General features: G+C 39.0%; 1 protein-coding gene across 2 annotated transcripts in view; it reads left to right on the top strand.

Annotated features, from left to right (window-relative positions):
- The window catches only part of SCAMP1 (secretory carrier membrane protein 1), a 49,940-nt gene that overhangs the window by 9,046 nt on the left and 17,413 nt on the right, over positions 1 to 23,481 (top strand). Inside the window, exons 2-4 of one of the 2 annotated variants that reach the window (XM_075021696.1) lie at positions 6,108 to 6,185; positions 20,085 to 20,183; positions 20,456 to 20,567. In XM_075021696.1, the coding sequence (XP_074877797.1) occupies positions 6,108 to 6,185; positions 20,085 to 20,183; positions 20,456 to 20,567 (289 nt within the window). The remainder of the gene's footprint in view (positions 1 to 6,107; positions 6,186 to 20,084; positions 20,184 to 20,455; positions 20,568 to 23,481) is intronic. The other variant, XM_075021697.1, reaches the window with a different exon arrangement.

The following is a 23,481-nucleotide window of genomic DNA, read 5'->3' as shown; positions in this document are numbered from 1 at the left end:
TAAGATATTGCTTTTACTTCCCTGCTTGTCCTTGGGAGCAAACTGAACAATAGTAAAGTAAATTAAATGTTCTGTGCAGAGCACTGCTGTCACTTACTGAGTTCAACTTAGGAAAAAAAAAAAGGCAATGCAAGGTCATATTATCTTTGTTATATTTTTAGCTGTTTTTTTTTCTGCTGTCATTCCATGGTAAAGTATTTGTGCACAAGATAAACGCTTTGGTCTTTTTGGTAGAAGAATGGGTGTACCTCAAAAGTGAAAACTTTTTTTAACAACATGAAGGACAGTTCGGAGGGGATGATTCTGAGTTCACTACTTTCTCTTCACTTAAATCAAAGTCACAACTAACAATGTAAACTTAGCTGATGGTGTTTTTCAGAATATGATTGCAGTAGGTATGCTATCAAAGCGTTTTACTCATGGTGGAACAATGTTGGACCCATTCCCAGTGAACAATAATACAAAGCATCATTACAGATGTATCTACTTCTTCAGTCTTTAATTTGCTAATCTCCTCTGTATTAATGAAACCTGGTAGCTGATGACTAGTTTTGGTCTAAAGTTATTTGGTCTAAAGTTGGTTTTTGTTTTTTTTTTTAAAAAAGCTGTAAAAACTTGCATAGATTGGATTATTCTGCTCCATTTTAAACATTCTCACTTGTAATTAATTGTGTTTGTACACCCTCCATGATAAATGGGAATTCACTTAATTTTATTTATATCTGAGTGATGTGAGCATAATTTGTTAACCTGGTACAGGAGACATTTTTAATAGATCTATAGGTGCTCTTGTCAATGTGAGATATAAATGTGTTGTGGTTTTGGTTTCTGTTTTGTTTGTTTGTGTTTCATTTGGGTTTTTTTCTGACTGACTTTTCCATTCTTGATGTAAATACTGGGGTGCTTCTTGTACCTGACTCCCAGTGATTCAGAGTATGATGCTAATATTTGCTTTTGAGAATGACGTTGTAGGAGAGAAACTACAAGAAGTAGGTAAAATGAAAGATTATTTGAAAAACAGTTAATTAAGCTGTGCTGGTTTCTTACAACTTCAGTCTCCTGAACTAACTCAGATCTTGAAAATATCATCTGAAATGACTATGTGTGACTTAAACGCACCAATAGCCACAGTACCTCGGTATGAAAAATGGCCTCTTCTTAAATCCTCTTCCATGGTTGGTATCACTAATAGTTCAATAAAAAGATCAGAAATGCAGGGGGCTGGACTGGCAGGAGTTTGGGTGAGATTAGGCTAGAGAAGGAAGTGTGAATTGGAAGGAGAGAACAAGGAGTTGGACAAGATGAGAATTACAGGGATCAGCACTCAAAGGAGCAGGGACTGGGACTGGCTGGGTCACTGAGGAAAATCAGGTTGTGGCAAGGAGTTAGTGCAAGGGCAGGTCCAATTCAGGCAGAAGTACTGGTCCACTGTGACATAGCTTTCTCAGCCTGAGATTGGACAGGGCATTTTGCAGTTGCTGCATTCAGTGGATGACGTCAGATATTTAAAGTCTGTCCCAGAAATTCCCAATCTTCTCTATTTGCAGAGGGTAACCCAATTTTTAATCACTTAAATCATGCAGCAAGTTGAGGTCTCTGGATATTTGATGGTTCCAGCCATGCTGCTGGTTTGTATTGGTGTCTGTATATTATCAACTGTTGGAACTTGTCTTTATGGCTTTTTTCTGTATCTTAACATTAAAAAACAAAAATAACTAAAAATTAATGCATTTAACTTTATGGAAACACAAGTTATGCCAGCCTAGATTGACTTACTCCTATAGAATATTAAAGTTTTCACTGTTTTAACCACTAGAATATGTCATGCAACATAGAAATTTGATAGCATTCATATAAATGTCACTCTTTCTTTGAGTGTGTAGTCCTGCATGACATTTATTGTTCGTATTCATTATTCAAACCCCAGTTAACTTCTGAATTCACTGTTTTATTATTCTGCAGCAGTGAGTATGAGTGATTCACAGTTTTTCTCACTGTTTAGACAAGTTGGCATTTGCTGCATATTTAAAATGAGATGCAATGAGTGTAAGGTAAATGATTCAAAGTAATTCTTTGTGTTCTTTGGGATGTCAGGTCTAATCTCTTCAGAAATGCTGTAAGTAGTGTTTTGAAACATGAAGTGCAGCTCCTGTTGGTGTCAGTTGTTTGATGCACTGTAGGTATGCAGACTGGTTTGAAGTCTAGCAGCCTACACCTGGGCACGCAGACTATGAAGAGCTTGTTTCTTTCCATGCTGAGGACAGCTGTAGCATTAGAGAAGATTGCAGTGGATGGGTATAGGAGAGGTACAGATCTCCAGGCTAGTGCTTGCCTCCTTCAGCTCTGAGGTTTCTCTTCTTTTCCTGTGATCTCTGGTTTACTTCTTGAGTCTTTCTGCTTGTGGAATAGATGAGGCCATGAACTTCTGTTGAAGTCCAGACTGTGTAATTCAGGTTTTCTGAGAGCAGAATTTGAATGCTACTTGCCATGGTGGGGTTCAATTTGTGTATTTCAATACAACTATATTTGGTGAGGTTTTTTTTCCTCTGGGTAATGAAAGTTTTCTTAAATAGAGCTGATAATGAGTGTCCTCTGAGTCAGTTTTTTTTCAGAGCTGCTGCTGCTACCTTTGCAAACAATAGCAATATTTGGCAGACGTATAACAATTGCTAATTCAAAATGAGAATGGACTTCTGATGGAGAGCTTCTTGCTCTTCTCACTGTATGTATTTAAGCATACAACTTCTTTCTAGTACTAAGACTTCTGACGTAGTAAGCTTGTTTGGCTCAACATACATTCCCTGTCGTTTGTCAGTGTTAGAATGTCACAATAGCTGTGTGAAGAGATCTGAGAAACTTTTTCCCCCTTGGTCTTCTCTAAAACACTCAGAGAAAAAAGTCTTTCTTCATCAGATATTTATTATTGTTTGCATATTGTATTTCTAAGTATAGATTGCTCTTCTGAATTTGACTTGACCACTCACTCCTGCTTTTTGGAAATCTGCTGCTATGCAGTGGCTGTCTCATGAGTCTGATAACGCTAGTTATTCAAATAATGGCATTTATTGTCCTTTGCGGGCACAATCGTGCACTCTTCAAACACAGAAGTTTAGTGTGGAAATACACTTTTTAAGCAGCTGATATAACTTAAAAGTACTAAGTGCTATTTGAGTTTTAGTAATGTAGACATACCGTTTCACTATGTGGCTGATAGTTAGCTATCACTAGTTTCATATGTGTCTATACTTGAACATTTTTATGTGTGGAAGAGGGAATGGTATGAGAGGATTTCTGGAAGGGGTACCATACTGAAAGCATGAACAAAGAACAGTGTTTTATGGTCTGCTAATTCACACTAACGTATAAAGGCTAGAATAAGCGTACTGGGTCTGGCAGAGATGGAGTTAATTTTTTTCACAGCAGTCCCTGTGGTGCTGTGTTTCCGATTTGTGACCACAGCAGTGGTGGTAAGGCACCAGTGTTTTAGCTGTTGCTGAACAGTGCTTGCACAGCATCAAGCAAGGCCTTCTCTGTTTTGGACTCTGATTCCCCCTGGGAGTAGGCTGGGGTAGGGCAAGAGGTTGGGAGGGGACGCAGGCAGGACAGCGGACCCCAGCTGACCAAAGAGGTATTCCATACTGTATAGCATCACGCTCGGCAATAACATTGGTGGTGCTGGTCGTGGTGGTGGGGATGTTCCAAGGTAACCGTTGCTCAGAGGCTGGCTGGGCGTCTGTCCGCTGGTGGGAGTGGTGAGTGATTGCCTTTGCATCGCTTGTGGGTTTTTGTGGCCTTTTATTCTTTTTTTTACCTCTACCTCTCCTCCCCCCTTATTAATCTGCCTTTTTCTCAACACCCACAAGTTTTACTTGCTTTTGCCTTTCTGATTCTCTCCCCTATCCACTGGGGAGGGCATTGAGCAAGTACCTAGGTGGGGGCCTAGCTGCTGGCTAGGGTGGACCCACTACAGTAAGTTAAAAGTTTTCAGCTGTATATACAACTTTCTGCCATCCTGTATATTGAATTATGAAATTGTGTTATTAACTTCATTTTTAACTTCATCTTTTTTGATCTTGTACTGACAAGTCTACTAAACTAATGCCTAATTCAAATGTCAGATTTAATTCTTCCCTTATTTTTATGATCTTTTTATTCAATGTTTCAAATGATTTGTAGTTGAATTTTGACAACATTCTCCCCACACATATACTTTCCCTTGTTTTTTTTGTTCATCTGCAAAATATTTTGTGCCAGTCATTTGATGAAAGAACATGTTACAGTGAATTAGTCCATCAGCTCACGCAAGACCTGATGAGATTTTAGTTGGAACAGTGTATTCAATTCTAGGATGGTAACTAAAAAACATGGGAAATGTGGGGGAGACTGTCACTAGGGTGGCTTTATTGAAATCACTAATTATGGTGTAAGTCAAAGAGGAAAGCTGATTTTGAATTGCATGTAACATTTGTAGAAAGGGTGATTCTTTTTCAGTCACCATTAAAATAGTGCTTTGCAGCTAAATGTATGCTTTAGCCAAAAGTGGTAGCATCTGATGTGATGAGAAAGGTATTTTTTATGTATGCTTATGCATATAAATTTGATTAAAATATGCAACATACAATTTTTTAATTTCTGAAGCAGTAGTTTTCTTGTCTTAAACCTTTTTTAGAGTAAAAAAATTTTAATTGCCTCATATTAATAAATATGTGACTATAGCTAGTGGAAAAACCAGACTTATTCTCATTTGCTGTATCCATCAGGATTTTAGAGTTGATTGGTACACTGCCCTCATTTTTGTTTTGTTTTTTTTTTTTTCTGGCTGTAAATAAGTTTAGTGCAGCCATTAAGAAAATATTGTTCCTGCATCTGTAGATTAAGTTACTGCTGCCAAGACTAAGCTAATGCTGTAATATAGATGCTAATCCTAAGAATCTAGATTTTATTTTTCAGTAGCTTAATAGTTTGTATGTTTACTTAAGCGTAGATTAAGTCACTTAACTGTATTTTTTAAAAAAATTATACAAATATTTCATGTAGAAGTTTTAAATGTAGCTGTCTTTAAAGGAAATATGAATGTAAATGTATATAAATGCAAATACTTACCACCTTCCCAGTCTTTATCAACTCCAGTTTGTTTTCTAATGTTGAACTAGAATGTTGAAATTAAGAAAATAAGTAAATCTATACATAAATTATAAATAAGTAGTATATTTACAGTTATTTTGTATATTTGATGTACATATAAAATATTGTACACTTGTTTTGTGCATTTATGTAAATATAAATGTAACTATCCATATTGAATGCATGGATTTATTGATTTTCAAGAAAACTTTCCTTTCATCCATTCTTATGTTCTGAAGATGCAAAAACATTAAATTAAGGCACAGAAACAATGTAGTGGAACCAGACATCACATGGAATAAGTGCAATTTTTCTTCATATGAAGTTAGTGTGGGCTATGGTAGTGGGCACTTCTGTTCTTCTGCAGAACAAAGCCTCCCTGTCTCTAGCAGAGAGAATTCCTGAAGTAGCTTTCTCGAGCTAAACCTCAAGCAGTCTTTCTTACTGTATAGTTCACTGGAGGAAAAAAATTACATTTTTTTCTTAATTCTACCAGTTCGGGTAGAAGGTGAACCAGAGGTGCTTTTGGCATTATGGGACACTGTTTCCTCAGCTTCATTTTTGGGAAATGCTTTTCCTGTTCCTGAAGATGTTGGAGGTACTTCTGCATGGGGAAAACCAAGAGTTACAGAAAGCTCTTTTCTTCTGTTGTGCTTTTTTGGTGTATAGTTGTGGCATCCAGTGGTCAGCATAGCAGGATACAGTTTTCTTCCCTTCTCTATTGAAAGCTTTTTTTCCTTATAAATCAAATGTATGACAGATGGAGTTCCTTTTAGACTGTGTTAATCTAGGTTTATGAGAAGCTCAGAATGGAATGATGTCATTTTGGAGACAGAGAACGAGGTGTATGTTTACAGGCTTTTTTAGTGAGAACAAACCTTTTTTTTTTAGAGTGAAGCAAAAGCTGAGTTTTATATGATATAAATGTTGACTTGTTGCTTATATACATGTGCATACATTGACAGAACTGTTTTCTCTTCTAGGATCCTTCTGTTACACAAGTGACAAGAAATGTTCCTCCAGGGCTAGATGAGTACAATCCTTTCTCTGATTCAAGAACAGTAAGCACATTTATTTCTTAATCTTGCTGTTAATCTTTATAGGTAAGGTTTGTGAGTTATTGTTTTGAGAGTTTGGGACTGGTATAAAACATGTGACAGGCTAGCTAGAGGTAATGGAAGATGTGTAAGGATAGATAGTCGCATCAAGTATCTGGAGGATTCAGTGAGTGGGTTGACTTAAGTGAGCTTTGACCTGTTAAGGATAGTGGCTCTCTGAAAGGGAACCAAAACAAAACTGAGTTTTTCCTGTGTTCAGTAAGACTTCTGGTAGTCCGTCCTTACGCTTTTCTGAATTTTACTTGCTTTAAAGCTTGTGACCGTGGCCCTATTCCCCAGCGTCTTGCTTTTGATTTCCATTTCACTTAATAAAAGTGCTGTTCAGAATAAGAAAAACATTGCATTTAAGTAACAGTCTGCAGGCTATGAGTAGTTGTGCTGTAGTGAATGGAATAATTTATGTCCAAGAAACACAGTTGTTTTTTGCCTCTAATTTGTATAGTTTTAATTTACCTTGTGCTTATTTTCACCCATGGAGGGGAATATACAAGGAATGTGGTAGTAAATTCATATTGTAAGAGCATTTTTCAGTAGTTACTTTTGACAGTGGAGATCTTGTGTGAGATGAGCAAAATGTATGGATGATTACTGTCTGTCAGTATAATTTATAAACATTAAAATACTGTATTTTTCAAATGTAGGCTTATTTCCTATGGCAAATCTGGTAGTGCCGATGGGGAATGTTGGTATTTGAGTCTTTGCAGTACAACAGTAAGGCTTCATACGGTGTTTAAAATGCTAAACTGGAAGAACCTTGGTTCTGAGTATGCCTTGGATCAGCTGTTTAAGGCAGAATATTTACAACTAGCAACAGTATTAAATAAGTCTCCAAATTTTTTTTCTCCAAACTCACAATGTCATGAATTATGTTTGATTTATCTTTCTGAAGCTTGAACAGTTTCAAAATTGCTTTGTATTGACCATAAATTAGAAAGACAGTCTGACTTTTTTATTAATTTTGCATTTATTTTTACATGCAGCTCTGTGAGAAAAGAAAAACTGAAGTATATGGTTAAGGTTATCTGGCTTTGAACAGTCAGTTGTTCATGTATAAAAAATTCTAATTGCTCCTTACAGATGTCACTCATATAGAAAAAATGGGAGGATGGAGGAAATCTTTAAGTCAGTGTTCAGGTCTCCTAAGTATGTGCTATATTCATACACTGTGGTTCAATTAATAATCTATGGGATGTTACCAAATTCATAAAAACTGTCTGTTGAATGAGCAGTTCTCTTTCTGTAGAGGAAAAGAACTTTGACAGGTTTTCTTGCAGAAAGCAAGATTGAAAGAATAAAGCATGTTCAGCTAAGAGTGCAGTAGTAATCAACCTTTAGATGATACTCCCCTTCCTCTCTCTGTCTCTTGTGGATGCTGAATATGTAAGTATTTATTCTGTAATTATATGCTTTTGCATGAATGTGCTTAGGTACCTGAGGAGATGCTCACAATTCCATGTGCTCACCTCTCTTTTTCCTACCAGCTTTGTATGCAAGAGGAGAGCATACTATGCATGTACAAATAAATGTATGCAACAGGACTGGAAGTGAATGTCTTTAAAGATTGGATGAACAGAGGTAGGAGCAGGGTCTGTGAATTTTGGGCTTGGAGGATTACAGTGTCCTTCAGGGTAGGGATAGAAATTACTCTGCATTTTGTGTGCTGTGCAGAGCAAAAACATCCAAATAGTTTCTGGGGGCTTTGATTTGCTGCTGTTCCTCGTTGTACCTTCCTTGAGAAGCTGAGTCGTCTTGAGCAGTTTTGTGCAGGTAATCCCACTTCTAACATTTGAAAACCATAATGGTGCTTGTGAGCAGAAAGGATAGAAGCTGGTGGTAGCAAAGTATATCCTGGAGATTTCTGTGCTTTTTAGTTTGAGAATTGCTGGTCTGTAAGACTTAAAATGATGTTGTTTCACTATGAATAACAATGTGTAGTTGTAGTTTTTAAGGAAGCTGAGAATGGTATGCTTCAGTTGGAAATCCAGATTTCTAGTGGTAGTGGTAAGATGGTAGGTATCTTGCAGTCTATAGCATTAACACAGCATTAACCTTCTTTCCCCCTTCCCTCCAAATTCAAGTTAATAAAGCATGCTGGAGTGCAAAAACACTTCTCCATTGCAAATCCAGACAGGAATGTTTTTTCTGTGAGAAAGTGACTTCAAACTGTGAATACTGACATTCGTTATCTTAGCTCAGTTGTGTTCTCCCTGTGCCAAGGGAGATGCTTCCTATCAGTTCTTTCTTGGTCATCAGGATAGGGCAGAAAAAAACCCAGTAAATTCTACTTTTTCTTGGTATTCCTTATTCTAATTTCTTCTTCTCTCTCTTTTTTTTTTTTTTTTTTAAATTATTTCAGTGCATTCACCTTTTCTCAGTCAACTTTTATCCTTCACATCTGCAGTGGGAAGTTTGGTGGGAAAATAACATGTAAGACATAATGAGGAAAGTGAATGGGCATAGGATATTTTAGGGCTCAAGTGTCACCAGCTTGATATCTAACATGAGAAATCAGGAGTCTTTTTTTTTCTTTTTTTTTTTTCTTCTTACCAGATTTCAAAGCCTGTCTTATTTTTGATTGTTAAACAATGTTTTCAGTGAATGGTATAAATGTCAGATTAAATATCATTGCCTGCATCTTCAGTGATTTTATCTCCAGCTCTAACAGTCACCATGGAGATGACTTTGTGTCTTTAGTCATGTTTCTGAAATCAACAAGGAACAGATGCGATCAGACAATTAGTATTTTTGCTTCATCTTTTGATGAAAACACTGTTGAAGGAGGCCTTTAATCTCTTCCTCCTTCTACAAGTTTTGCTAATGCATGTTGAACTCCTCCGAGCACTGTGTATAGATGCATAACGTGTAGACACAATAATGCATATAGCAATCACTTTCAAATTGCTGTATTAAAAATTTGGAAGAAATCATTGGTAGAGTTGGGTTTTTTTGGTTTTTAAGAGACATATTTCGATGGATTTTTTTTTTTTCCCCAGTAAATTCCTGGGCAGCTTCCCTCCTGTCTTGCATCCAAATTCAGTGAAGTGTTTATAAGACACCAGACTGACCATCCACACCTGGCTTCTTTTGGAAGTCTTCTCCCTGCCCCCAATAAATGGACTACTTCACCCACATGGGGAAATGTATTAAAGAGAAAACTAATTTTGAGCATTTATCTTCAGCCAACCTCTTCTCTTTGAGAGGTCATATAATTTGCTGCTTCTCCCAGTGCAGCTGTGAGAGCAAGGCATGAAATAAAAAGATCTATCCCAGAAGTAGCATTTGGGGTAGGAACAAAAAGGGGTGTTGTAAAGTGGGGTTGATTGAATTTCAGGATATAAGTACCTTATCGTAAAAGACCATGGGCCTGTGAAATAAAGTCTCTAAAAACAGTAGACTTAGTTCCCCTATCCAAATATGGGTGGTGTATCATGATATGATATGATATGATAAAAACAGAATTGCTGACTCTCTGTCTTCCTGTGAATGTCTCATCAATCCTACGCAGGCTGTCAGTCGGCTATCTCTCTTCCATACCCAAATCCCTAAGCCACCAATAGCCCTTGGACAGGCAACCAACAGCACATGGACAGACAGGTATGACAAAGTGGCAAGGCATAGGTTGCAAGGGACCTCTGGAGGTCATCTTTTTCAACCCCCCCTATTCAACCTGAGTCACTAAGTTGCATTGGTCAGCACCTTGTCCTGGGAAGTTTTGGATATATACAAGGATGGAGATCCTGCGACCTCATTGGGCAACCTGTTCCAGTGTTTGGCAGTTGTTAACAGTGATGGGTTTTTTTCCCCCGTAATATCTAATTAGTTTGCTGTGTTACAACAAGTAACATGCTGTGTAATAAAAGCAGCATCATCTTTTCTCAACAGCCCCATGTGTATGCTGATCCATAAGGGAGTCAAAATGGATCTGTTTCATTTCTTATACTTAGTAAATTATGTGTTGATTATGGCAGAATTATACAGCTTTATCCTTGTATGTGAGTAAGCCAGACTTTGGTCCAGTCGGTATGATATTAGGGAATGGAAGAATTTTTATGGGATGACTTTGACATTCTGCTCAGGTGAGAAACATGGATCAAGTCTTGTTTTGAAATTTTCATTATGCCTGCCATGGGGCCAAGTCTTCCAGGTTCCAGAAGAATGGATAGGACTGTTAAATTTGAGAGGGGAAGAAAGAGGCTTGACTTCTACTCCCCTGAACCCAACGGAGAAGCCTATGTCTACTCATCTACTTCTGAGACAAAGGAACAGTAGTTTTTGGGTACTCTGGTATGAACTGCATAAGATGTTCGTCAAGGTTAAAGGAGTCACCTGGCAAGTGCCAAGTTCACTGGTTTCCTTCAAAGATGCCTCAGCAATTTTTATTCCTAGGAAACCTATGTCAATAAAAATCAAAATAACATAGACAAAAGTACACTAACAGATGAGAATTCCTGTTCTGTTTATTTGTTATGGATCTCAGTGTCTTTATGAAATGTCCATTAATTCTCAAAAGTAGTTCTTGCAGTTACTTCATTTGACATCTTCAGGATTTTGATAGTTATTGACCAAGTGTCTCTCTCCCACTTGCATCTTTTGTGCTGATAAAACATTTGAGGTGACCTTAGAAAGTGAGTGTTTGCTTTTGGTTCTAAATAGCAAATCAATTGCTCCTATAACTAACTTTAATCTGACCACTTGGTAATAGTATTTCCTCAATATGATTTACATTTACTATGTACAGGTTTTGTGTGTATTAAATGCATATCCCTTGCAAACCTTTTAAAAACCTAGATCTGAGCTATTGCTTTCCAGAATGCCTGCAATTTTAGACTTCATGCATCTTGTACAATAGCACTTGGGCCATTTCAGTCAATTTTTCAATATAACAGCTTGCAAATACATTTCCATTTCAGAATGTAAGGAACCTACTGTATGCTACCTACCATTCCAACAGATATTTTTACTTAGCAGCTCTTTTGTGAAGTTAGTTTCATTCTTAATTGAGCTAACGTCAGAAATGGCAATTAGAGCAAACTTGTGCTTAGTCTATATTTGGAAATTAATGTGAGACATTGACTTCTAGAATTGTGTTTTGTATTGCCTTTTTAATAACTGTAGAAAGAACTGTCTGCCTTACTGTTTTGTCTACCAAGCCAATAAATTACTATTTCTTTTACTTTTATTGAGTATGTTTTATTTGCATGTATGAAGCAACACTTGTTTTGAGTACCTTGTTTGCATTAAAACTTAGTGTGCATAACCTCTGTGCTCCCTGGTTCTTGTTTGTTTGCCTTTTATGCATTTTTATTGAACTTCCGTTTTTCCAGTGATTACTGAATACTGGGAAATATATTTATAGGACAAAAAAAGACATTAAGTGGTTTCTGATAAAATGTTACCACAAACCCCATTTTTTTTCCTTCTTTTTTCTTGTATCCTGTACCCTTTCCTTACTACCTACACCAGTCCAATAATAGATAATCTTGTATGTCAGCTGAACTTTTAAGTCCATGCAGTTCTCCAGATCTGCTGCACAGTGCTAGAGCTTGAAGATGTACCTTCTCTGATTTCGCTTCGGTACTTCTTGCTTCTAGAAAAATCCCAAACTGTACAGCTATGTTTTTCATATTTGTGTTGGGGGTTTTTTTTTGGTAGCCAAATGATTTTCCAAGGCAGCAGGATACTTCTATTTGTTTCATGTTAAGTAGCTGTGGGATTTTTTTTGCTTCTCAGCTTTGATTAGGGTTATAAAAATGAGTACTTCCATTTGATAGGAAGACTTAGTGCAACCTGAATTTAAAATGGTTTCATGCTGGTCACTTTTTAGGAGCCATCTCTTAAGAGCGCAGGAGCAGGCAATTCCAAAGTATTGGAAGTCAAGCAAATGGGGCAGAAGGCTGGCTTGGCTGAGCAGGGATCTTCTTCTAGAACTTACGTGGAAAGGAAGGTGTATGGACATGGGAAGCAAGGACAGATGACGTGGGAGGACTGCAGAGATTCTGTTTGCCACTGTAGGGAGAAAATTTGTGTGGCCAAAGCTCAATTAGAGTTCAAGCTGGCAGGCACTGTGGAGGAGAACAAAAAGGGCTTTTTTAAATATGTTAATAGCAAAAGGAGGATCAGAGATAACATCAGTCCATTACTTGATGAGGTTGGTCACCTCACAAATAGGGATGTAGACAAAGCGTAGATGTTTAATGCCTTCTTTGCCTCTTTAACACTGATGATGGGCCCTGGGACTCCTGGAGCCCTGTGACTGGGGTTATCATAAACTCCCAGTGGACTCTGAAGTTGTTTCAGACTTACTGTTCCAGCTAGATGCACATGAGTCTATGGGGCCTGATGGGATTCATCCCAGGGTACTGAAAGAGCTGGCCAATGTTATTGTGGGACCTCTGTCCATTATTTTTCAATGGTCTTGGGAGTCTGGAAAGGTACCAGTTGACTGGAAGCTGGCAAATGTCCCAGTTTTCAAGAAGGGTAAGAAAGAAGACCCTGGTAATTACAGGCCTGTCAGTCTCACTTCAGTGCCTGGTAAAATTATGGAAAAGGTTATTCTGTGAGTTACTGAAAAACATTTGAAAGACAATGCAGTCGTTGGTCATAACCAGCATGGGTTCACCAGGGGAAAGTCCTGCTTAACTAACTTAATTTCCTTTTATTACAAGGTCACCTATCTAGTTGACCAAGAGAAGCCAGTAGATGTGGTGGTTTTGGATTTTAGTAAAGCTTTTGATACTGTCTCTTACAACGTCCTTCTGGACAGATTTCCAGCACACAGCTAGGCAAGTCCATAATACATTGGATGAGCAATTGGGTCATGGGTTGGACTCAAAGAGGTGTGTATATAGTAAATGGGGTTGCATCAGTCACCAGTGGGGTTCCCCAGGGCTTGATTTTAGGGCCGGTGGTCTTTAGTGTTTTTACAAATGATCTGGATGCAGGAGTTAAATGTACATTAAGTAAGTTTGCTGATGATACTAAGGTAGGAGGAGCTGTGGACTCCCTCAAGGATAGAGAGGCCTTACAGAGAGATCTGGATAGACTAGAGAGTTGGGCAATCACCAACTGTGTGAAATTTAACAAGAGAAAGTTCCAGATTCTCCACCTGTGACAGGGAAATCCTGCTTATTTGTACTAACTGGAGGACGAGAGCTGGAGAGCAGCCCCCTGGAAAGAGATCTGGGGGTTTGGGTTGATGGCAAGTTGAATATGAGTCACCAGTGTGCCCTGGCAGCCAAAAGGGCCAACCATGTCCAGGGGTGCATCGAGCACAGCACAGCTAGCAGGTCAAGGGAGGTGATTGTCCCACTTGACACTGTGCTGGTGTGGCCCCACCTCGAGTACTGTCTGCAGTTTTGGAAGCCTCAGTATAAGAAGGACATCAAACTGTTAGATCATGTCTAGAGGAGGGTGACCAAGACAGTGAAAAGTCTCAAGGGCAAGACTTAGTAGGAACAACTGAGGTCACTTGTCTTGTTCAGCTTGGAGAAGAGAAGGCTGAGGGGTGACCCCATCGCAGCCTACAGCTTCCTCACGGGGGGCAGCGGAGGGGGGAGTGCTGATCTCTCTCTGGTGACCAGCGATAGGACACGAGGAGATGGAATAAAGCTGTGTCAGGGACAGTTCAGATTGGGCATTAGGGAAAGTTTCTTCACTGAGAGGGTGGTTGGTCACTGGAACAGGCTTCCCAGGGAAGTGGTCGCAGCACCAAGCCTGTCAGAGTTCAAGGAGCATCTGGACAATGCTCTTAGTCATATGGTTTAGTTTTAGGTTATCGTGTGAGGAGCAGGGAGTTGGACTCAGTGATCCTTATGGGTCCCTTCCAACTTGAGATATTCTGTGATTGGAATGCTTTCTTCATTAGGTTCTTGATCTATAGAAGATGATTTATAATACCTGTGCCTGTTGTGCATTGAATTGTGATCTTTGAATAATAACCTGGAAAAATAAACACATTAAAGCAGTATTGAACTTCCACCATTTGAGGTGGATTTGAGCACTGACACTTTGTTCCCTTGTGTGCACATTATGAAGCCAAGATAAGTAATTATGAAAACATGGTAGTATACAAAAACATGCATGGCTTTTTCTGCCCTTAATGAAGAAATGCTACTATATTTCAGCAACTGGCTGAAATATCACTGTATCCTGTGAATATGGTGGCTGGAGTGCAACTTTTGCTGGGCTTGTATTCTTAATACACATAACAAACTAAGAGAAGTTCTGGAGTGATAGCCAGCAATAATCAACAGTGGATGTTGAAGCAGATACATGATTTTTCCTTACCTTTTCTAACTACCTCTGATTCTCTTACAAGCTCTTTGTATTTTTCTAACATCATGCACTAATTCCATCAAGTGATATTATATAACTCATAAGTGATATTAAACACAGAATAACATTCATGAATGGTGTACACATACTGTAGCTCAAAAATAGCTGCTTTAAATGCACCATAAGAAGAGACTAACTAACCATGCTGGCTTTTTGCTGCTTTGTCAAGTGTGCTACTGGGGTAAGACAGCCTTTAGAAAAGTGGAAGCTATTTTTGAAGAAAACTTAAGAGTTTAAACTCTGCTAAGCTAAGTGTGAAACTGTAAGGCAAACTCAAAGCTCTGAGGAAGAACTTGTAGAACAACTTGAGAAACTTTCTTTCTGGAAAGCAGGAAGCAAGAGTACTAACAGAAGATAATGATGTGGAAAAAACCTGAATGAATTGTTTCTTTACAGGGGAGGTGTCTTAAACTTGAATTCTCAACAAAATAGGCTTTAGAGAAGCGGTAACTTGATGGAAATGAGAAGTCAGCTGAGTGTTAAGTAAACTAAGATGGAAGATTGCTAAAGCATTAATTGGAATGTATCTCAGCTGGCTTCATACCAGCAGAAGGAAAAGTGACAGCTGTCACACTCACTGTAGAAAAAGCTCTTAAAAGGATTCAAGAAATTAAGAGGCCAGAAGGTGCAAGTTCTTTACTGGGCAAGTAGGGGCGGGGGGGGAGGGGTCACGGAGAAGTCTACTAATTATAAATGCTTTTTTGTTGGTTGGTTGGGTTTCTTGTTTGTTTAGGATTTATTTTGTTGGTTTTTAGCAGACCTCTACACAGACAGGGGCTTTAACCTTCCAACAGACATGAAGTTGCTTTGACTGCTTTGTCATTCCTGTGTTAAGTAATGGACTGTAGCACGCAGATCTAACAACACGAGACTCAAGGCAGCTGTTCCCTTGCACTGCAGTGCTTGAAATAATAAGCCTGAAGTATCCTCCTTCATGTTACTACAGTGATACAGCTGTATTGTTTTTGAGGGGCTGAGACCTGAGGGAAGACCATAATCCCATTCATATTATTACAGAGTATCCAAAGATGTATGTGATTCTTAATCATGTACCAGCCTTGTAAAAGTCATGATAGCCTTTCAGTTGTTGCAAAACTCCATGATGGTTCAAATAATCAGGTCAGTTATACTGGTTACTGTAAGGATATGTAGAATGTGAAAGTATCTGTTCATTAAGGTCACAGACTTTATTCAGTTTAAAGGGAGTAATAAGTAAAAGGGAAAGCAATAAACAAAAGCAGAAACACCTGATAGGTAAGTGGTAACAGAGACAAAATGGAAGACCAAAACTCTTCAGCCACTAATTTATGGGCTTTGAAGAGGGTCAACCTGGACTTTTTAACTAATAAGAAGGAAGAAACAAGATAAGCATGAATATTATGGATAGTCGAGAGGAGCCTGTGGGACTATGCAAAATTTATTAAGGAATATTTAGGGGAATAGTCAAAGATGTGGAGCAATGGGAGACTGGAGAGGAGCAAGGAGGAGACTACAGAAGAGGATGGATTAAAAGGGGCTGGTTGCATGTAAGTTGCTACCAGTCAGTACACTTGTCTGACAGCCATATGCCTAATTGCTGCAGTTATTGTTAAATCCTTTCTTAACTGTTTATCTGTGACATTTCACTCTCTACCACATCTGTGAGCACTACGAAGTCTAGGTGCTAAGAAGTGGAGAGACTAGACTGAGAGGCTTAGATACCAGCAACGTGGTCAGACCCCAAGTAGTAGTGGTCAGTATGTCTGTGGTGTCAGCAACTGGGTATCTGGGTGTCAGCAGCTGGAGGGACCGTGGGCCCATAGGGCCCACATGTTTGAGGTGCCAGCAACTGAAGGGACCAGTGTGTTTTTCTCTGTGTGTATATGTGTAATTCACTAGCAAACTTCAAGCTAGACTAGCTGGCAAATAGGAGGAAAACCTCTCTCTGGGAAGACTCAAAGTCTGAGCCAAAAGTGAGTAAGGGAGTCCGGGATCCGGGCTTGGATATATGGCAGGCTGAGAGCCTGTGCTGGTGTTTGAGGGAGCTGCGAGTATGGAGGTTGCTTGTGACATGAGTGTACAAGTGCATGAATCTTCTAGAGAACGTCAAGCTGGGCTAGCTGGTAAACAGGAGGAAACCTGTACACTAGGTAAGATAGCTCCAGGTCCAGCCAAGTATATCAGACAGGCTGAGGGCTTACTGCTCACATCTGAGGGATCTGCGACTGTTGGTGTGCTTGTAAATCTAGAGGGAGGCATGTGATTTCAACAGTGAACTTCAGTGCTGATCAGCTGCAGAGGAGGAATGGGGTATGACTCTGTAACATAGTTCTGATAGTGTTATGTGGGTGTGCTGTGGCAACTTGTGTGGCTGGCCATCCTAGTGTCCTTGGTGTGTGCGGGTTTGTGTGTGTTTGTGTGCATGCCTGGAATACACACTCACCTTGCTGCTAGCTGAACCTGGAAGCAGAAAAGCAATAGCTGTCTCCATCAGACTGGAATGGAGAGCCCTCAGAGGGTCTCACAGTGCACTGGACTGGGCTCCAGCAGTCGAAAAGGAGGAGTCCTCAGGTCCCAGAGTCTGCTGGAAGTGGTAGCCTTTGTAACATCCCTTAACAGCTTTTGTTCTCCAGCCCCTCTTGACTTCTTAGGATTCCAGGATGCACGGCCCCTGCTACAAATCACTGGTGTAGTTTCATTTCTGCCAGGGAGCACAGGCTTTTACCTAGCCACTGGGTCTTTTACACAGTTGTCATTATGTACACAGTAGACAGCAATTCTAACACTGTATAGATGGCCAGCTAGCATATAGTGGAACCTAAACAATGTAGAAATCTGAATCGGAAGAATCTTGTACATAATTAGTACCTTATATTAATGTCGTATATCATATATGCTATTGGCTAACATCTTTGATTATGTAGCTCTAGTGAGCTTTCTGATTGGTTCCTTTATTTATAAGCATATATGCATGTTACAGTCATTAGCAGTACTGCAGGCTGTTGGGACAAAGCATCTTTCAAGGATAAATATTTTGAATTAATTGTTCAAATATTTTCTAATCTGACAATCCACCTTTTTGCAGTATTTCATGTAATAGTACTATTACTTTTTACAGTATTACGGGAGAGCTACTGTAGTCCTTGCTGGAGATTCTGAACAGTCTTGCTCATTAGTCCAGCATGCAGCTGCTTATCGGTTATGCTTTCAAAGCTATTGTTACTTTAGCCACAGAGCTACTATAATCAGTCTTTTTTATTTTGGCTTTTGTAGCATTGTTCTGGCCCACAATACATAATGCATAAGAGTTTTTGTTCAGTAGCTTTTTGTTACTCTAGTGCAGGTTTTGTATCTTATGTTTGAAGCAGGAGATGATAAGACTCTTGATGGTTGTCTGGTTTTTGTAGGAGTTCTCATACAGGCCTTTTTCCTTATCACAGAATGCTCCATCATAAGGAGTAGCAGTATTAACTGTCTTTAACCAGCTTCATAGAATCATAGACTCATTCAGGTTGAAAAGATCTTGAAGATCATTGAGTCCAACCATTTACCTAACACTACCAAGTCCACTCCTAATCCATGTCCCTAAGCCTACAATGTCTACACCAGGGCTGATGACTCAGCCACATCCCTGGGCAGCCTGTTCCAGTGCTTGACAACCCTTTCATGAAGAAATTTTTCCTAATATCCAATCTAAACCTCCCCTGGCACAGCTTGAGGCTGTTTCCTCTTGTCCTATACTTGAGAGAGGAGACCAACACCCACCTCACTACAAGCTCCTTTCAGGCAGTTGTAGAGAGCGATAAGGTCTCCCCTCAGCCTCCTTTTCTCCAGACTAAACAGCCCCAGTTCCCTCAGCTGCTCCTCATAGGACTTGTTCTCTAGACCCTTCACCAGCTTTGTTGCCCTTCTCTGGACACGCTCCAGCACCTCAATGTAGTGAGGGGCCCTCCTGTAGTGAGGGGCCCAAAACTGAACCCAGTACTCGAGGTGCAGCCTCACCAGTGCCCGGTACAGGGGAACAACCACCTCCCTGCTCCTGCTGGCCACACTATTTCTGATACAGGCCAGGATGCTATTGTTCTTTTTGGCCACCTGGGCTCACTGTCGGCTCATATTCAGCTGGGTGTCAGCCAGCACCCCCAGGTCCTTTTCCACTGCACAGCTTTCCAGCCACTCTTTCCCAAACCTGTAGCGTTGCGTGGGGTTGTTGTGACCCAAGTGCAGGACCTGGCAATTAGCCTTCAGTTGTCTTCATCCTACAGCACTGAATATCTTTCTTAGGATGAAAAGCTTGAGTCACCAAGCATTTGTGAGAAATTAGACCTCTCTGATACTTCAGTATTCTGTAAGGAGCTGGAATATATGGTGGAAAGATAATCTTGAAATGCTGGAATCAGCTGATGTTGCTGAGATATGCTGCAATATCACACACAGAGGCAGAGTTTACTCAGGCATGTTTTCTCCTCAGTGTATTGTGTTTGTGCATTTCAAAAGATGGTTAGAAAAGGCACAGATAATCTGGGCCAAGTCATAATTTGCCAAGTTAGTGGTATTTAGTTGATTCCTGCTTTGTTTTAAGGTACTTTTGTATGGAAAACATCACACTTCTCACTGTATTTTTGTTCTTGATTTCAGTCCTATTAGGAACAAGTGGTTCTCTGTCTTAAAAGATCACAGAACAGGGTAGTCTTTCATGTTGCAAGCTCTACACAAAGAAAGAATTGTAGTTTCTGTCCAGGCAGAATAAATACTGTGTCAAATAACATCATAATACTGCTATACTGATCTGCTTTGGTAAAGTTCAGTTGGTAATTTCAATCTAGGTGGTAGTTTTTCCTTGGTGAGATACGTACTGGTTAATATTGTGTATGATAGAGAGATGTGGAGAAAGTCAGAGAAGATGACAAATGGGAATAAGAAGGAGAGGATTAAAAAAAAAATGGAGCTACTAAAAGCTTCTTGTAAGCTGTATTCTTATAGATAGTGACCAAGTAAATGAATTGCCAGTGGTACGTGAAACTAGATACTATGGTACCTACTGGTGGAATAGTTAAGGAATCGATTATGGATCTTGAATTAGTGGAAAATTTAATATGGTACATTGCTTCTCTAGTTAGCCAGGTGATATAAGCCTTTGTTACGTAGAAAGCTCTGTAAGACATTACTAATAAATGGCATCGTGTTTCGGAATATGAATAGATCACTGTTAAATCCTGCAATTGTCTTAAACAGTAACTGTCCTTATTCATGTCTGAACAAAATTAAAATTCTATTTACTTTCCACTGATCCCTAAAATTCCATATGTTTATGGCACGTAGTGTAGTGTAATACCAAATAACCCGAACACTGCACCACAAAATATAGTTATCTTCTTTTTCCTAAAGGTTATAAATATTGCAGGCAGCATATCAGATTTTCAGTTTACCTGTAACACTTCCTTTAAAACAACTAGATTGGTTCATACAGAGTTAATGAAAAGATGTTCATTAGAATAGGAAACCTGTAATTGACTCTTGTTTTCTTAGCCTCCTCCAGGAAATGTGAAAACACCTAATGTACCCAGTACCCAGCCAGCAATAATGAAACCAACAGAAGAACCACCTGCTTACACACAGATTGCAAAGGTTTGTCTGTAACTTTCAGGTACTAGGTTCCTTTTAATTATAATTATTTAAATACGCTTCTGCAATAATGTCTTTTATAAATAAGCATCACTTCTCGAATAATTTATGAAAATTAATACTGCCTTTAAGTAATTGGTTAGTGCATGAATTTGTGCAATAGTAGGTCAGTCTTCATCCATAACTGGAGATGCTTAATTATTGGCAACAGACTTCTAATGTGTATTTTGTGTTTGTATTTTTTATCAATATCTAACAATGCTTGTTTTGTTCAGGAGCATGCCTTGGCCCAGGCAGAACTGCTAAAGCGTCAAGAAGAGCTGGAAAGAAAAGCAGCTGAACTAGATCGCAGAGAAAGGGAAATGCAGAGTCTCAATCAGCAGGGGGGTATGCATGAAAAAAATACTGCTTTAAATTGCAGAAATTTCACTTTTTCTTAGAAACTGTTTTAGGTTTACAGTGACATTGTGTAACACATCAAAGAGGGGGTTTTGTAATCTCTTCAGGAAAAGAAAGTTTATCTCCCTTGAGACAATGCATACAGTGAATAAAACTGGCCTGTCCTGTGCAGATTTTCACTGTAAAAAATTTAAATGTGGCCTCTTTTACATGTTACTCTCTGCTATCAGCTCTAGGTTAATATCTCAGTAATAGTGTTGAATAGAAATGGAGCATTTTGAGAAGTAAAAGTAACCTCATAAGTAATACCACTTTGATTTCTCTTCTGTCAGTATTTATAGCTGTAGGAGAACTTTCTTCTTTTGAAACATTTTCTTATCTTTTGCTATGTTACAGACATAACATTCTATGCAAGAAGCAGAAAGATCTATTATTAATCTTTTATTAATTTTTTGTATGACACTTTGGAACCCATAGTCAAGATCAGTACCTTGTTTTGCCACAAACTCTTAAGTGTGCTGTGCAAAACCATAAGGTTTTTTATGGCATTTTCACAAATGGGAAGATTTACATCCTCTTAACTGAAGATACTTTGCTAGAAGTAGATCTATGGGAATATTCCTTTTCAAAAGGAAGAACTTAAGACTGAAGTTAGGAAGAAACCCCAAACAAAACACAGAACACTGTGTGCAAGGTTGACTTTGTGTGGTCTTTTCATTTGTATATAGAATTCTGACTGGTTTGTATCCACATGTGCTGTTTTTTTGAATGTGCAGCAGTACAATTCCAGATTGCATAATTACTTAGTAATTCAAATTCTCAGAGAATTTTATAGAATAGGATATTTTCAGTTGGATGATCATGCCTGACCAATTCAGGGCTGACCAAAAGTTACTAAAGGCATCGTCCAAATGTCCCTTAAACACTGACAGGCCTGGGGCATCGACCACCTCTCCAGGAAGCCTGTTCCAGTGTTTGACCATCCTCTCAGTAAAGAAATGCTTCCCAACATCCAGTCTAAAGCTCCCCTGGCGCAGCTTTGAACCATTCCCACACGTCCTATAATGGGATCCCAGGGAGTAGAGATCAGCACTTCCCTCTCCACCTCCCCTCCTCAGGAAGCCGTAAAGAGCAGTCATATGCTAGTCATTTGCTAGGATCTGGGACTGGAGAATTGCTGTTCTTCTTCTAAGGAAAAGCATTGTGGTGATATTGTCCCTTCATTAAAACATTTTTATTTTCTCAGTATTTGTTTCTTTCAATCTCTCTATTAAATCGCTGTACCTCTTCTCCCAGATAATTTTTTTTTTTGGCTTTTTCACTTCCTTCTCCATGTATTGCCTTTCATCTAATTTCACTGACTTATACTGGTGGTTTGGATTGATTACTTTTCTTTTCCAGGCTTTAGGGACAGTTTTGTTCATCTGTATCTTAGGGAGCATAACACAGATACCCCATGCATGTTTCAGGATATTTCTAAAATAGGTACTTGCTATTAGGTTGTAGTTGTTCACATCAAAGTGCTTGAAGAATCCATGAAGAATCTAAAGGATTCTTTAGGAATGGTGAGCAGAGAAAGAAGGAGCTTTTAAAGCTTTAAAGAAATACTAGTTTTTTACCAAATGACTGTGTAAAAGAAGCTGCAAATCAGCAATTGTATATTGTGACTGAGGGGAAAAATACTCTTTTGATTTTTTTTCTTCTTTTGCGCACTCATTTGAACTCCTTTGGAAACACTATAGAGTTGTCTTGATTTGAGGACAGGGTCTTTTGCAATACTCTAGCTATTTGCATTCAACTTAAGATGCTGGCTGCACATCTAGGACATGGTTGTCATATGCAATTGTCTACAGTGCAAAGATCTTCAAGTTGGTAGGTCAGCTCAGCTTCATGCCTTTGGTCTTTGCTCAGGTCCTGTGCAGCACTGCATTTGAGCTAATTGAGTGTGCTGCTTCCTATTTCAGCTAGTTTATTTGGACATGCCTGAAAATCCCTTTCTGTGCTTGCATGAAGCGAGTTTGGGGGTGTCTGCATTCATAATGTAGGCGTGCCATTGAAGTTATGTTAATAGGCCTTTAGGTGGTAACTTATGTTGAATGAAATAACTCTGAGCTAGCTCTTTGCTTATCAAGATACAATCTTGGAATATGAGTATCCAAAGTGTATTTAGAAAAAGACCACTTGGTTTTTGATCTCAAGCTGTCTTACCAAGCTGTCTTTCAGTTCTAGTTGAAAATTTTTAAACCTGTACCACAGCAGCAGGAAAGCACATGAAATACAGTTCTTTAATAACCTGAATTATTATAAGATACCTCAATTTTTCCATAACTCTGGCTTGAAACTGTCAGTCCTGAAAAAATAACCGTATACTGCTGCATGAAAATCTGAATTATTATCAGATATTTTTCACATAAGGAATCCCAGAGTAGTTTTTAATATGGATGGGAATAGTACTTGGTTGCCTTTAGTATGTTCCCTCTGCCAATCTCCTGCTCTGAAAGGCTTGGTAGAAATTTCAGTAGAAGAGGCAGGAAACTTTAACAGATACTCAGTGCTTTGGACCTGTTTGGACAGAACTGACAGCTTCATCTTGTCTGAGTGGGGAAACAAAAAAGAAATAATGCAAGTATGTAAGCTTTGCAAATTTTCTGTTCTTACCAGATGAACTGCTAGTAAAGATAGGGTTGAAAATAGAAATTGCAAGCCAAACCTTGTCAGAATTTCAAATAATGGTGCCTTTAGGTTAGTCTCTAGTTCAGCTCCACTTTTGGAACATGGTGATCAATGTATCTCTTGCATCCAGAACCTGAAAGGCTGTGGTAAAGGTTTTTTGCAGTTACTGTCTCAGGTGAGTCTCTGAGTCAGTACTTGGTATGCTTTGTGTTTGGCAGAATGTATACTC

Source organism: Buteo buteo, chromosome Z, assembly GCF_964188355.1.
Source record: "Buteo buteo chromosome Z, bButBut1.hap1.1, whole genome shotgun sequence".
Taxonomy (NCBI): Eukaryota; Metazoa; Chordata; class Aves; order Accipitriformes; family Accipitridae; genus Buteo; species Buteo buteo.
The sequence above is the reverse complement of the archived record's forward strand: the minus strand, read 5'-3'. Positions and strand labels throughout refer to the sequence as shown.